Source organism: Micropterus salmoides, unplaced genomic scaffold (assembly GCF_014851395.1).
Source record: "Micropterus salmoides isolate LMB-PRFRI ecotype aquatic unplaced genomic scaffold, ASM1485139v1 Ms_hic_scaffold_18, whole genome shotgun sequence".
NCBI classification, from domain to species: domain Eukaryota; kingdom Metazoa; phylum Chordata; class Actinopteri; order Centrarchiformes; family Centrarchidae; genus Micropterus; species Micropterus salmoides.
The window spans coordinates 3,834,908-3,851,761 of record NW_024040928.1 but is presented as its reverse complement, the minus strand read 5'-3'; the positions used below and the strand labels follow the sequence as shown (position 1 = coordinate 3,851,761).

Below are 16,854 nucleotides of genomic sequence, written 5' to 3'. Positions count from 1 at the left end.
AGTGGGAAGTCTCCTTCTCTCAACAGCTCAGCGGACAAAAGCGGGGCCCCTCCTCTTTCTCTCTGTGGGGACAATAGTGCATGAGGAGAGAGGAAGAGCCCGACACTGAGAGGAGGACCTGAAATGACCCAACACCACGTGCCAACACAGGCCTCTTTCTTCAGACCACACAGAACCACATTACAGGAAACCTGCTTTGGAAAAGATGAGGTCCTGCCTGGATGGACAACTTTACAAACCTCCGGTCAACAGCGGCCCTCAGCAGGCCCCTGCATTAGCAGACACTTCACATAAAACACTAGCTTTTTCATACAGCTGCATCAAAAGACAAAATACTTCCTATTATCCCCTCTCACCAATGTGCATCCATCTCACCATGGAAATGAACTAAATAACATTACCTCATTGGCAAAGCCATCTGGCATGCAGCTACCAATCAACAACTCCAAGGCTCCTTGACTTTACTCTGTCACGACCTGAATGCCCTAGTGGCTTATAATACACACAGGGCAGGCACTGCATTCAAAATCTGATTTACAGACAGGCGGATTGCACAGGACGACCTTCTCACAATGCACTGCTGTAATGTCCACAGCTAAGTAGGCGCTCTAAACCATAGATAAAGAACACTAGATGTGCCGTTATGTCATAATTTATTGGATAACTGTCCGCCATATTACCTGGATATTGTTTACATTTGCCACCTATGGTAGTCGGCTGCACAGCACCCAATGGCTTTACTAAAAGGACCAAAGACATTAGGGAATCTAGTAATACAATTATTGCATAACTCATATATAAGAACAATAAATTCTGTCCGGCATTCCCACAGTCCCAGCGCAGCTCAAGTTCTTCAATACAGATTGTAGGGGCAGAGAAATTTATCTACACCGTACAAATCTACAAATCATGACATCAACAAATACATTGATATATTACATTGCCTGCCAATATAGACACAATATAGATAATATTGAATCTATTCAGGATTTCTACACAAAAGATATTGCTTAATTTAGTATATTAGCCAATAAAATCATTGTCTGCAATACGCACAATTATGAGATTATAGTCATGATTAAAAGCATGATTTGTTCTCTTTGAGCTATAATAAATTAAAATTCCTCCAGAATTGTTGTTTTTTGGGTTCATTCTACATAGACACAGTTGTCACATGCTCACTACTTTGAATGAAAAACAGTTTGGGTGTATTGGTAGAAAAGACAGATTTTAAAAAGACAACATAATCCTCTTTCACCACAGGTTCCAAATACAAGTGTAAAACTGGACCCAGGTAAAATGGCTGCCATATGGTTCTATCCTGGAATGGCGGGTTCTTATGGAATGTTACATATAGTGTTCTGTATTTATGCTTTCTCGCTGTGGAGAACCGACACATCAAGAACTCTTAAGATCAAGCCTGCACCACAATGAACAGGCTTTATTATTCATCTACAGATGTTAAAGCAAAGTCATCAGTCCCACCTGAGTCAGTGTGAAGCAGGTGATAAGAAATGTATTGGAGACGAGGATTGCTGCAGTGTCAGGCCTGTGCTCTCGACAGTGAAGCCTTCAGATACCCACTGAGGAGCCGGAGGGAGCTATTAAAGCCATCAATCAGACTGACTGGGCTGCTGCAGCAGCAAGGACACCGAGGCAGCAGCTGTACACACAGCTCCTTCAAGACAAAAGCAAACTAGGTAAGGTAACTTCAGGGCTAACAGCAGGTTTTTAGTCCTCTGATGGTGGTTCACTACTTTTTGTACTCAACACCTAACCTGCTCCGGAGCAGAGATCGGTGAAAAGAGGCCAACGCTATAAAAGCACCACCTACTGACCAAACATTTTCTTCGGGAAAATGGCATGACCATTCCTAGAAGTTCCTGCAGACTGTTTTATAGGCTGCTGTGGGTGATGTAGAGATGCTTTGTATACAGATATCATCCTACAACAGAGACTGGTTAAAGCACTAAAGCCTTGTAGTTGTTACTATTATGTTAAAATTTTCAAACGTCCTGTCGCAGCCATTAAAAGGAATGGTTTTGTTTTTCTTTTTATGTTAGACTAAATATTAACATGCATATACTTATGATTCAGTTGGTCGTTAAGTTGCATCAACTAAATGCCTCTGATTTTTGAAGTGACAAGAAGTTCTTGAAAGAGAGTTGGGACAACCAACTCACAGCCAAACTGAAAGAATATGGCTAAAATTGTCATGCGTGCCATAAGAATACATTTAAGCAACACATTTAATGTATGGAATACACAAATGGAATTACAGTCAGAGCTACTCATGGCCTTATGATGGGGCAGTGATATTATAAACCTGTTAACTTTCACACAGTCAGGATTTTTGCCAGCTGTCCTTCCTGCATGTGGCAGCCAGAGCTGTGTTGCTTTCAGTCTGGATTATGTGTTTAACTTCTTTGTCTTTGTCTAAAAGCTTCTCTGAAACCACACAGCACACTCAGCAAGCTGGTAGACCCTTACAACAGAGACATGATGGAAATTGTAGTATTATCAGCATGACAGCACCAGGGAGGTATGAGAGACTGCTGTCCAGCACTGTGTGGTGGCTGCTGCATAACTGGGAAACCTGTGGAGTCAACTCACAAATAATCATCAAATAATCCAGGATGTTCTCTAGTTAATAATGTCACAAACTGAGTGGGTGAGTCAGAGTGACTTTGTTGACTACTCGCTGTTACAACAGAAACACCAACCCAGCTTTTTCTCCCAAAACTGATTCTAAAACCTAAACTCAGTACTGCCCAAAACCAAAAGCCACATGGTGTTCTACCTTTCTTCATTTTGGACTCTCTGGCTCTCCATTCCCTAAATGGGAACCTTTGCCTACACCAATTTGTTTAAAAACAAAGTTTTAAAACGAAAACGATCTCCATTCACACCAGCTTTTTATCAGCGTTTGAGTTGATCTCCATCGATAACCTCTTAACATTCCTGTAAAAATTATACAAAACGCCTATTCAAGGCATATCCAAAGTAAATTGAATGTAGTTCTTGAACCATTTGGAGTATATGCATGGCTTCTCTGAAAGATAACACTATCTAACCCAAAAGTCAGAATGACTAGTGCTACTGGAACTGATTGAAGTTGAAGTTTAAACACACTAAAACTACTATATTTTTCATTTCCGTTTGAAAATGCTTGCTAACAAATGCATGCAGACAACTATAGCTGGGACTTATTAAAACACTGTAGGACCACAGGATAAAGCCTTACCTAGTCCTAGTTTAAATTTCATACCAATACCATGAAAAATGAAAAAACATTTCTAATCGTATTTTTTCTAAAACAGCACCGCCCCTTGGCGGCAGGTGGCTGCGGCTGCATCGCTCCGTATCGGTAGTTCGATGCAGATGTGTTTTTTTGCTGGTAGATCATGAACTTCCTACTTAAAGCTGGATATCGTTATTGTCAGAATTTTATTGGCTACACTAAGTGCCAGTCATTGGCACAATTGCTTGCAATTGGCTCGGCCTACCCACGAAATAATACAGCGCAGGCTCTCGTTGGGTGCTGAAGGCCGTGAAAGTGATATGTGAGCTCTTATTGGGTCGGATTAGCTGTCAATCGAAAGGTCAGAGTGCAGCGGCCAATTTGAATACAAGCTATCGTAGTTGTTTACATTTGAATCAGAGTTATTACGGTTATAATGACAAACGAGTCACGTCTGCCGGCAAATATGAAACGATGCGGCCGCAGTCCCTGGGGATTTATTGATGGAATAATATGTTTTGTACTAAATGTTTGTATTGGATTGGATCGTTTGGACCCTTGACAACGTAACAAGACCGTTTTTGTTGATCGGTGGATTAAGTTACTATGAGGCTTCATAGGTGAGTCGTGTAAATTTTCCACCTGTCCACACTAAAACGCTACTCCGTAGTTTTAAAATGAAAAAGGGGTTGGCAGCATTTCCAAACTTCTACGTTTTAGGTCTACAGATTCGCCATGTTAGTCTAGACAGGAGGTGCAAACATAGCAAAAGGTCTGCGGTTTAAAACAAAAACATAGTAGTGTGGATGTAGCCTCAGACTGCAAGCTAAAGTGACCTAAATCAGAAATTTTTTTTTTGCTCACATGTGACTCAGATCAGATTTTTTTATAACAGCGTGAACAGCCAAAGTCAACTGGAATCTGATCTTTTCCAGTTCGGATATGGGCCACTGACACAGACTGGACAGCCAGCTCGGAATTCAGTTGACTCTGACGTCACGTGCATGCTCCTTGTCCGGGCGGAGGAAGTAGAGAGGGAGAGTTGTAAGGCTTATATGCACACTATACAGAGCCAGAAAATGTAATGAATACAAAAGGGCATAAAAAGTTGTTGTGTCATAATTCAGGACAAATATAGGACACCGGGATACTTGTGAGGCTGGGAGTGAAACGGGAGACGGCAACGAAGAACGGGAGTGTCTCGTGAAAATCAAAGGGTCGGCAAATAAGAGTTAACCTCTGTGTCCTTCCCTACGACAACGTGCAGCATGTGACATGGGATTATTCTTTTGCGCATAAATTCCCCAAAGCCAAAATCGTGTAAAACAATTACTCCTCTAATTGAGCTTCTTAAGAACAACCGGACAAAAGCTGGGTCTCAATCTTTGGGGAAACTTTTAAGGATTAGTGTGGAGCAGCATTCAGTCTCTCTTTGGGACACTCCTCTATCACTAACATGGGTCTACTTCCCGCTGGTAAACCCAAACAATCTCTGAAACAGAACTGGAAATTCACGAGGACAAAAGAATGAAAATCAAATCCAGAGACACCATAACAACAAATAGGCATCAAACTTGACTACAAAGTAATTTGAAGCAACTGGAGTGGCTGTTAGAGGATGATAATTGAACTCGACTAACTGACAGGGAGAGAGGAAAGTAAACAGTTAAGGGGACAATGACCTTCTGTCTAATGAGCCACAGTCCTTCTGAATCCGTCTATTATCCTATTAATGGATCCAGGAGGAATGCCTTCAGATGGCATTAGGGTTCCCCTGGAGAGAGCTAAACGTGGGGGGACAGGGCCCGAGGGGAGGAAGAGGCCCTCTGTTTTATTCCTCTCTGTGCTTCATGCTTGGCCCCCCTCATTCAAGTCAATTTGTCATGCACTTCCTCCCTCCCTGCTCTTACACACACCCAATAAACACTCAAGTGCACATGTCCGAGCAAGGAACCAAAACAGTGTGCCTCCTGCTGTCATGGGGCCCAGGGCCTGTCAGCGCATCTAGGCTGAACTCGTCGGGCATCGAGGGGGGAGATCAATGCTGTCAAACCTCAAATGGTTGCAGCCGCCTCAACAGCCACTCTCAGCAGTGTGAGAAGGGGCCCCAGAGATTTGAAACCACAAGCATGCCAATGAAGTTGTTTATTAATAAGCATAATGGGACACTGATCACAAGTGCAATCTTCACAACAAAGGAATTCCTAACCCCCCAAATCCTTGAGCTATCCCAGAACTGGGTGCATGACCAGTATTTGTGCAACACAGTCAGGCTGGCCACCAATTGCTAACAAAGAGAGTGGAGGAGGGAAAAAAAAAAAAGACAGGAAGTGGCGTCGAATTGCACCGTGCTGATTGGTGGGAGCGTGCATGGCTTAGGTCAGGGAAGGACAGGGAATACGAGGCCTGGGGTTGTAGCCAGAGCCACATGGTGCAGATGCACTGCTGACCGCTAACACCAGGGTAAACAGGCTGATGAGATAGAAGCTGACACACATTAACCGATGAATTCTTCCCTTCAGGACAGACAATAAAAGTCACCATGAAAGCAACAGGAAATATTAAAGTAGCTAAAGTAGGGTAGGCGTGGCCTGTTTCTGAGCTACAGAGAAACAGAAAGAAAGAGATCCCTCCTCACTTCAATGTGTTCCAGATGGTGAGGTCATTTTATTTCTAGAAACTGGCTGTTAAAAGTGGTACTGGGAAAGATGAGGGTCAAACTGTGCAAATCTTGGACCACGCATTACAGCACAAACTATTTTTATCATTACTGCAACAAGTCTGATCCAAACCATAACAGAAGCAATGTCAACCGCTATGTTTGTGTGTTGTACTTGTGTAAGACCTCAATCTGTGAAACCTTTCAAAGCTCCAATGGAATACATAATGCCCCATACTCAGGAACCAATCAGACAGGATCAGAGGTACAGGCATATAGACAGGGTTCAAACATAAGTGTGTGCCAGCAAACATTAACACAAAATGGAGGAAAAGCAGGAGTTTGTTGCTACACTTTGCCTCAATTTAACTCCACACTTCCTCTGTAAAGCTGTGTTAATACATTATCAATAAAGTGACATTTTTTGGGAATCACTGCATAATTGTGGCTATTCTGCAGAGATAGGCAAACAGCTTCAGCCTCCTAAAGCCTTCTACACAGATGTCAATTTTACATAAATAATTTCATAAATAACTTGCGCATCTCCGAGATATGGCTGCAACTAACAATTATTTTCACTGTGGATTCATTTTCTCGACTATACGATGTTTGGTCCACAGGCCTACAATATAAGAAAAAGCTCCTCTGTTCAAAACACTGCAGCACCACAGAACAAATAATCAGCTAACCGGAGTCTACAAAGAGTAGCTCCTGTTAGCTCTCACACGCAATGTTCTCGGTGACTTGGTCTTTTGTCACGTCTTAAATAATAATAAAAACAGGCCTCATCACTTCTCCTCTTCGGAGACCATACTTCCTAACCCTCCCGTTTTTCAATGCCCTCTCCAGGCTCACAGCAGTGTGTTTAATATTACGGTAGTTGGTTGTTGGAGGCTACGCTGCTGAAAGACGTGATTGTGGATTTATTTCTGAAACAGTGTGGCAGTTCCAGTGACCGGTCCTCTCATTTCTCTCTAATTTATTACTTCTAAATATTCTCTAACATCACGCAACGCTGCCCGTCGCGAAATTAGCCACCAAGCTAATGCCATGTTTATCAGTGGAGGAGCGCCAACGTTAATGAGCGATTAAACTATGACATTAGTGTTTGACATATTCTAAATATATCCGCGAGCTGCTTCGGTGTGTCAGAAATGATTAAACCAGGAGGGACGTGAATGAACATGAGCTGAACAACTATCTAACACGGCTTCCTGTCTAACTAAGTTAGCTCACCTTTCAAATGCTGGTGATAAACTAGATGTAGAAAGTAGTCATTGTGGCGGATTTTAGGTAAGGTAATAACTAATTATATATATATATATATATATATATATAAATAATTTGCCTATGTAAGAGAGCCCTGTTTATCATATGATAGCAATGACATGAGAGATGCTATATTGTATTATTATAATTTTTAGTAGTAGTACTATATTAGTATTTTTTATAGTCTCTGTTTCGCTGGCCCCTACAATGCATACACTATTTAATTTAATGTTCATTAGTAGTAGTACTCTAATTTTTAACAAATCAGATATTTTAAAAATGGTTTCTGTAGTTTTATACATTTGACTCTTATTTATCAAAACTTTAATATATTTTGCAATAACAAAGTTTCTTTTTATACTGTATTATGTCATGGTATCTTGGTGAGGTCTCAAGATAACAATGTTAGGTGATAATCTTTGTTTATTTTATGTGTTTCTTAAAATAAAAGGGAAAAAAGAAAGTCAGCATATCGGATTTTAAAATCCTCAAATTTTAAAAATCGGACTAAAAAATCCATATCGGTCGGGTGTCTCCATGACCCATAGTCAGAATGACTACAATTATGGGAAGGACTTAGGCTGGAAAAATACCACAATTTTCCATTAATGTGGATAAATGATAATTTGATATTGATGAATTACTTGATTGAAATGACCAGCTGTAATGTTTTTAATCAACAATTAATCATTAGTCATGTATCAAGCAAAAGTACCAAAATTTCACTGGACCCAGCATCTTGAATTAGATTTACTGCTTTTCTCTGTTTTAGTCTATAATGCCCATCACGGCATTTGCAAATTGCTTGTATTGTCTGACCAACAGTCCAAAATCCAAAGATGTATTCTCACAGAAGACAAAGAAAGACAAAATCCTCACATTACAGACAGCAAAGGTTTGGCATTACTGCTTGAAAATGATTTACATGATTTACTGTTGTCAATCATTTGTATGAAGATTTTATTGACTGATTCTTGAAACAATAGCGCTTTTTTTTTTTTTTTAACCATACAGTCAAGAAAAAAAAACATTTATAAGAATGCTGTGTTCGTTGGATTTATTGTGCTTGAATCACAGCTGATGAATTGCTCCTGAATATCCATTCACTGACAATCTACTCAGGCTGCCTCTGCTGCAGTGTGTGTCAGTGCAACTGCATGCCAACGTGAACGTGCAGGTTTATGACAGAACCAAATTAGACCCGACACCCGAACCTTGGCCCACTGTGCTTCATTTCTCTGTTCTAAATCCTTTAATCCTCACCGAGGTACATCCTGTTGGACTCCGGGCCGTCCTCCTTGACTACCATTTTCCCCACTGGGAACTAACCCTGCTAAAAATATACACAGTCGCTGTACTGCAAAGGTGTTTTCACCTGTCAAATAGGGGTGAAGAGAGGGCACAGCAATCACAAGGGGATTTGTCTGGGGTGATAATGCTGTGCCATTGTGCAGGAAATGATGCTATTGTTTTCCAGTGTGGGGATTAAGGTACCCAGAGTACTCAGCTGTAATGGATTTATTAGAGAGCAGGGAATGTGCCAAATGTCAAAGAAAACACAAATCTACAGTAAATCTTGGCCCCTCCTTTGCACAGTGTGTATATGCGTATCGTTTTTTTCCATAAGGAATCAAGCCATGGCATTTTCTCCATACATAGGTCATTTTCACACCACCTAGGATTATGTTTTCATTTTTTCATGCCTCCTTCATTGTTACATCCTGCATATTAATGTCCTGTCATGATGGCTTCTGCCCTTTCAGACTGTACTGTCTTCTATGGCGCACATAACTGACACCAGTGAGTGCTTCCACAGAACCCCAAACGTGTCCCCATTTGTCTTAATCTCTGCTATACGTTATATTTATTTGACTGTTAATCTGGCTGCAGTCACGCAGTGTCACCTCGGGGATGAGCAAAGTTTCGTTTCCATTTAGCTACCTGTGTTTTTACTTGTGTTACACTGGGAAAAAAATTAAAAAATTAAAAAAAAGCTCAAAAGAGGAGGCAGCGTGTTGTAGCCTCGCCTGCACGCTCCACAGGTTGCTACAAAGACAATAAAACCACCATAAAGGGAAGTATATAGCATATCCCTGAATGCCACATGTGGCAGGTAGAGGCACAAGTCTAGCCCTGAAGCCAGAGGTGTCCGCAGGCACCGTGCCATGATGGAGCAGGAGAGCGAAAACAAAGCAGAGAGCCGCGTGAGGAGGAGGGAGAGGAGGGAGAGGAGGGAGAGGAAGGCTCCCACCGCTGCAGGCAGCCCGTATGCAAAGCAACAACAGTGCACGTCGCGCTGGTAAAATGTGTCAATCATCTGCTTGTCGTCCTTTTGCATGCTACACCCGTTATATTTCCCCTCGACAGTACAGTGCGGATGTGTTTGTGTGCGTGAGTCCACTCGGCAGCCAACAACCATGTAACATGCCGCGTGGAGCTCCGCAGGAGAGCACGGCCACCATTAAGCTTTAATAAAAATAAAAAAAGAAGAAAAACACACAAAATAAAACAGAAGAGTTTGCTAACCTGCGAGTGTGGCTCCAAATATCCGTACCACCGGCACTTTCTTCACGTCGCTCTCCCTGAATTCAGAATAGCAGACGTCCAGGTCTTTAATGGGACTGGCCAGATAGAAGTCTGCGGTGACGATACGCACAGCAAACATGACTGCCGCGTCCGTCAGAGGGGGGACCGGACAGAAAAGCTGAAATAACTACAGTTTGGAGTCCATAAGACGCGGGGACCTCGGTGGCCAGTCGATACCAGCAGGGGAGGCTGCTGTCACGGCGGCAAAACAACGACAAAGCGGAGGGGAAGCCCGGCTGTGTCCCATGCAAAAACGCGAACAAAGATTCCCGTGGCTGAAGCGCCCCGAGGTGCTGCCGCAGTTGAGGCTCAGCTGCGGCCGGGGAGTCTAAACTCGACGGATACCGGTATTTATCGGACGCTCCGCGGCTGTCGGGTCCATATTGTACTTATAACTGTGGTTGTCCCGTCCGTGATTTTAGCTATCTCTGTGGTGTTTTTTGTTTTCAGCCAGGAAAACGTTCCCCGGGCTTCCGGTATGTAGCGTTATCTTTCCTAATCACGCCTCAGAACTAGTCCCAGCCAGTCCCGTTTTATCAGACAGCCCCTCAGTTGTGCTCCTTCCATAACAGGCTAGCCCGCGTTAGCAAGCCAATGAGGAGATCTAAGCCTGCCAAAGTGCACAAGAATTGTACTTCCGACAGTATTTTTCAGAATAAAAGCAATGTTGGAGCACAACCAGCACAGTCATACAAAGCACCAGAATGAAAATACATTTGAGTGATTTGTTTTGTAAGACTCACATCTGGCACATTTGGATAAGGCCAGCAGTTATATACGGCATAGCTGCTGGTTTTATTGACTGCCTAACGTTAGCTGGCTAAACCAAGGTAGTGCTTTGACGTCTATGTCGCCCGCATGACAAAGTTGCCTTCGAAATATTTGCTAAAACCGTGGAGTTGAATAAGCAGAATGTTGTTCATGTTTTGTTGTCCTGGGGCATCATTGTCTGCTACAAATTGTGCAAAATTCGGAATCATCTTTATTGGTGTTTCAAAATAATAGCACACACGTCTGGACCGTAAAACTGGAAAATTGATTGACACAAGGATAAAGATTCAGAGTTCAATGCTTTATTGCCATTTCAACACAGCGGTTGGGAATTTGTTTTGTTGAGCTCACTGAACAAAAATCTCAGGGCATCACATACAGTAAATTTGCAGACATAAAACACATAAGATGGCCACAGTCATCCACAGCCCTATATGCATAAAATGTTTTCTTTAAATCAAGCATTCCTATGGGGATGCTATCAGCACCACAACGATCAATGACCATGCACATCATTGTACACATACCATTACACTGTTTTATGGACAAGAGTAAATAGTATAGGAGTTAAGGACATGAATTGCCTCTGGGTTAGAGGTTTGGGGTTAGAAAGATGGTTGCCGGATGAGAGAGTATTGAATGCACCCTCACTTGTATGTAGAATGATAGTGTACAATCTGTGCATCAATTGAAAATCAGCCATTAAAATGTACTTGCGCTGTTAATTCTAATGTTGAGATGGGGTTTCCTTTTACAGATATGTGTTAAAATAATGGCTAGATTTTTGCTTTGGAGAGCGGTAAAGTCAGTAGAGAGATTTTCCCTAAATGGTTCAGGCCACATTTTGTCCTCTATGGGTAATAACTGCAAAGGAGTGTAATTTAAACATGTGGCAATCTTAGCTATCTTTAGGAAAAAGAGTTGTTTGTTAAAGCTAATATGCCTCCAAAAATATTCATATTAAGATATTGTGTGTCAAATTACAGATCCTAACATGTTCGTTCCATTTGTATTCACGTGTGAAAACATGAAGTATGAAAAGTAAAGCATGAAAACAAACAGCTCCTCATAAATGTACTTGAGCAAGTGTCTATTCTTCATCATGGAAAGTGAGTTATCCGATCTGACACTCTCATCAGTGTCATGTGTCCATTAAATCAGACTGAAAGCCTAGTTATTGATCTGTTAGTTGTACTATGTATCAGTTTAAACATAAACAGGAGGCTCAGGCTCATACCTATGTCACTATTCATGTAATATGATACCAGTATTTAAATTAGATTGCACAAAAAGACTGATGGAAAATCATTTTTGGTAATAAATAATAAAAGGAAAAATGTTATATCTTTATCACCTGAATCAGTCTGATAGCTGGATACTTTTCATTTATTCAAATATAACAATGAAATGAACCTCAAGCAATGCTGCAGCGAGTATTGCCCACAGTTTCAAACTGGTGCCCTTGATGGACTCTTGTGGAACTTCATGTAAATCTTGACAACACTCCACCTCACTTGCCACTGCAGGACTAATACAAGGATCAGACCCAGATCAAAGAGCTAAGGAACACATTTCTTATTGGCTGATAGGTTTCCTATGATTGTGGAAAGAAAAAAAAGCTATCCTAGAATATATCTAAACCAATTGATATTATACAATGAAACAAATCAAATCCATAAAGAAGAGATAAACAAATATTTTAGGCCATTTACAAAATTCAATCTTCAGAACCACAGATACACAGTATTATGACATTGATACAAAAGAGGTTGCAGTTACCATAAAGTACAGTGAGGTCAATATGAGGTCACCACAGACTAACACTGACATGTTAGAACTTATTATATTACCTAGTTATTATTGACTAGGGCTATAGTAAGTTTTCATGAAAGCAGCTTTCATGGAGCTTAAGCACAAACATTATTATTTCGCACAGTCTTATATATACAGTATCTCTCCCTCTCCATGCAGCTAGTGGTCTAAAGGCCAGGACATATTTGCTTTTAACTACGCATTCGCGTACGCAAGATGGCTGCCACGCATATCCTGTGTTTCTCTGGAGCGTAGGCTGTGCATGTATCCAGAAATGAACGCTATGCGTCCGCGAGATGCAATTCCACATATGAACATGGGGGCAGTATGTCGATCTGTCCGGTAGGCACTGTTAAAAAGCAAGTATGTCGGGGGCTAAACATTACACTTAGCAGCAGTTAGCGGTTACTTTAAAGCTATCTGTCCATCTAATTCCCTAAAATATTATCCAGTTTCACTAACATCAATGAATAAGTTCTAAATGTTGTGTGTTTTTGTAGAGTAATCAGGGATGACCTTAACAGATCTGCCAGTCCAAGCACACCTGGTACCTTCACCGCCCCCCCCAGAAACACCCTGCTGCAGTGGTGTATGAAGAGACCTTAGACCAAGCCCCCAGGAAGTGCACTGTGCTTTGAAGCCAATTTAAAATAATGGCCAAAGCATGGAACTACAACTTCTAGGTCTGTCACGTCATGCACACTGGCCCCAAAAGACTTATCCGCATAGACTCACATGTGTGAAAGAAAAAACTGTGATCATTTTTTTGGAAGTCACAGCCACCGGGAAATGATTTCTTTGTCAGAAATCGGAACATCTTGAATAGCTGCACAATTAAATAACTGTAACTCTCCATTCATTCACTGGAAGTTAGCTGCTCTGCGGCAAAAGTCTCTAGTGCGTTTGCTCCTGTGGGGCCACACTTGGTGAAAGATCTGGGTAATTTGATAGCCAGAAGTCGAACATGCATCACTGAGCAGCTTTTAACTGGAACGAACGAAACCCTGCCTTCAACGCAGCGTCCAGGCAACACCATGTAGGTTGAAATAAATGTTTTGCTACATTTTGTAGGACCTGACAAAAATTAGCAAAACGTTTATTTATCTGTTGTGTACACAAGTGCACTGGAATTTACTGCCTTTTTAATACAGCAGTGTTTAGCCTCCATGTTGCTGCTGATTGGGTAACACCTCTATCAAACCTACCAAACAGGAGAAAGCATTCCTCCATTTCGAGGAAAAGTGTGCCTCAATCAGGAAACTGTTGCAAACCAGTACAAAAAGAAAGTTTTGAGATTGAACTCGCCCCAGTTCTCTTTATAAACCCATGGTTACAGCAGCTCACAAGCCCCTCAGCAGGCTTTCGGGAAGTTGGCCAATCAGAAGAAAGGGGGCTTTTAGGGAGGGGGGTCTTAAAGAGACAGGAGCTAAAACGTCTTGCCGAAGATTAGATAGATAGATGGATTTTTTTTTAACTGAGAATCATGCAGAGCTACTCTTGTAGAATCCCAGATTAAAATCATAGAGCTGGAAATGAGCATAAAGGGGGCCCTTAAAAAACAGTTTATTGTTATTGTAGTCATTCCACCTTAAAAGCAGCTATGATATAAGTCCCTCCCCCTCCGGTGGACCACCATGGGACCTTATTTCAGAAATAATATGTACAGTAGTCAATGGCAAGAGACATATTTTTTTATCCCGTTTGAATTGTGCTCTGAATCAATTTAAAATATAATTTTGAAAGTCAAGAAATTTTTGTTTCAGTTTGTTCTAAAACTGTTGAAGGATAACTTCACTGTGAAAATACATAATCAGAAAGACCAAAAACCCAAAAGTCGCATATGTGACATCACAACTGTTTCTCTCAATGACTGAAGCTAGCGTTACTGAAGCTAACAGCAAAGAACTTACATGTGTATGATTCGATGAAAGGACCTAGCCTAGCCACCTACCTGGCAATTAGCAACCAAGGAATGAAAGTTAGCTAGCATTACAGCATTGACGTGCTGGTAATGGTGACTATTGTTATTGTATGAGAAAAGAGATGTAGTTCATTGAGTGGTTTCACAAAAAGCTAAATGTTACTTTACTGTTTTACAACAAACTGCGACTTCCTTGATGCATATTTTTATTTCATATGCATATTTTTTCTGAAATGAGGTCCCATGGGGCAGAAGCAGATGGGAGGTAGGCTCTCTTTTAAATTCGGTGTATTTTTCAACCTGTACCCTATTTTCCAATGTTTCTGTGCTGTGTGACAATTGGGACAACATTGTTTGATTAACATTTTTCTGAACCTCCAAAGCACGATTATTTCTTTGTGAGTCCACAGGTCTTACACATCTTCCAGCTGTTCAGTATTCACCTCAGATTCCTATATGGCAGCAGTGGTAAATATGCTGAGCTCACTGCTTAAGAGCCATAACCCTCTCCATACAGTTGGTTCGGCCCGGTTCATGCCGGGGACATGGCAGTCAATGACTCCCTGATGATGAAAAATATTTCATTAGCATTTTCATCTAGATGGAGAGGCAACCTCTTGTCTGCCGGAGTGTGTTCTGACCTTGAGCCTGGCCCTATTAATGAACCAATCAGCAGGCGTCTGCTTACGTTTGCCAGCAGCATGCCTGAAGATCTATGAGGGACACATTTAACATCAAACTAATCCAGAAATGTTATGAGATATTTAATGCAGTGTTTGGTGGGAGCTTTCATCTAAAATGTTTTACAGTACACTGAGTGCTTACATTTTTATTATGAATGGCCTTAGCGGCAGCAGAGCTTCAATGGTGATGGTGAAATGTGTTTAAGGGTTTTCCTCTTAGTGATGATGATGAAGGTGCATTAAAAAAGAGAAGGGGTGTGATTTAAAGGAAAAGATCACCCAAAAATAATAAGTCAGACATCATCAAGTCAACCCCGACTGGTAGCACACAGACTCAGTCTGATTCCAAACTATTAATGTTAACAGCCCCAGACAAACTTTCCATCAAATCCCAGCTTATTCAGCACAACCTAGTTTGACCAAAATTACACTCTCCTGGTCGATGACCTTTGACCTCTTCCTAGTGGATGCTGTGATCAGTTTGGGTCTAGTGTTCACAGACAGCTGATGTTGTCTGTCGTGTTCATTCGGGTTGCTTGTTTTTCCATACGTCTGTCACATGACAAACTGAGCAGACACCATCTGCTGATGAAGACCATTAGATGCAATTAAAAGAACAGGGAGAAAGCTAGAAAGTAGAGTTTTGTTCTTGTCAAACTGCAGTTTCCACGCTCAAGTATGAAATTTTATGTTCAGAATAAAATGTTTTTGTAGTTTTAGTAGTAAAGACGCCGCTCACTGCTGAATACATCCAACCTGAGACTCATTTAGTTTAGTTGGTTTGAGAGAACACACAGGGCAAGGTAACTTTACTGATGTGTTTTGGTGACCCTACAAAATCGGAGTCAACTGGTCCTTTAAGTGTTTTACATGCATGTGCCTCAGTAGGGATGATTCATATCAGGAAAAAAATTGAATTTGTCCTCTGACTATGACTCTGATTTTATTATGAAACATTATTTGGAACAACAAAAATAATGCTTCATACTCCCCCTACAGTGATGGAGGCTGACCTGGCTGTTAGATGGACCATCTTTTCACTGATACAGCACAGGTTTAACCACCATGACTGCCATTGTCAGTGTGTCCCATCCCCCCAGAATGTAAAATGTTAAAATAAAATTGGGAAAACAAAAAAACAAGAGCACAAAGACAAGAGCAAAAGCACTTCTCGTTGGAAATGAATCAAGGTTGTTTTGACCGCCAAACGCCACTTTAGCAGGACTGATGTTACTGAAGATATGACTCAAGATATTTATAGAATGAGCCAGTGTGAGTGGCAGGTTTACATGCGTAGGGGGTCCAGGCTCAGTTGGGGGAAATATCTGTGTCTGGTTTCTTTGGACTCACCAGATAAGGCAGAGTTGAGTGCCACGCAAGTCCTTGAACAGTAACAAACAGTGGATTTATTGCTACTGGCAGCACTTTGTTTACAGACAGCACCCTCATGCAGGAGCTGATAAAAGCCTGGACATCAGTGTGTGTGAGCAAATCATTTTTTGTCAGGTTTGGCAAACAGGCTGACAGAAGTGAACTAGTTTGTTCACACTGACAGGGCACAAATAATGAAGTTCAAGGTTGTAAACTGGCAGTTGAATGTGTCGCACACAGCACTGGCTTATCAGGGAGTTCAACATATGGACAGGATGTTTCTGTTGTAAGAGTCTGTGTTCCCCCGTCTACAGATCCTTTCCATCACAATGTTGCTCCCATGACCCCTGTACACACTTTGTTTTATAACCGCAGTCAAAATGAAAAGTGTTAATACTGATATCCTTACGGCTTAGTCAAACATTGGCATTTATTCCAAAGTAATATACATGTCAAAAAAAACATCAAATATTGCCGCAAGTGGGAATGACCAGAGTCTGTGTTGATTGCAAGCATTTGGATGCTTTTTCTTCTGTAATTG

At 41.4% G+C, this 16,854-nt stretch overlaps 1 protein-coding gene across 1 annotated transcript in view; it reads right to left on the bottom strand.

Annotated features, from left to right (window-relative positions):
• Positions 1-10,348, bottom strand: part of rev3l (REV3 like, DNA directed polymerase zeta catalytic subunit) — a 77,593-nt gene extending 67,245 nt beyond the window's left edge. The window contains 1 exon segment of the mRNA XM_038727865.1: positions 9,696-10,348. Coding sequence (XP_038583793.1) covers positions 9,696-9,834 — 139 coding nt within the window. The 5' untranslated portion in view covers positions 9,835-10,348.
• Between the last annotated feature and the right edge of the window lie 6,506 nt (positions 10,349-16,854).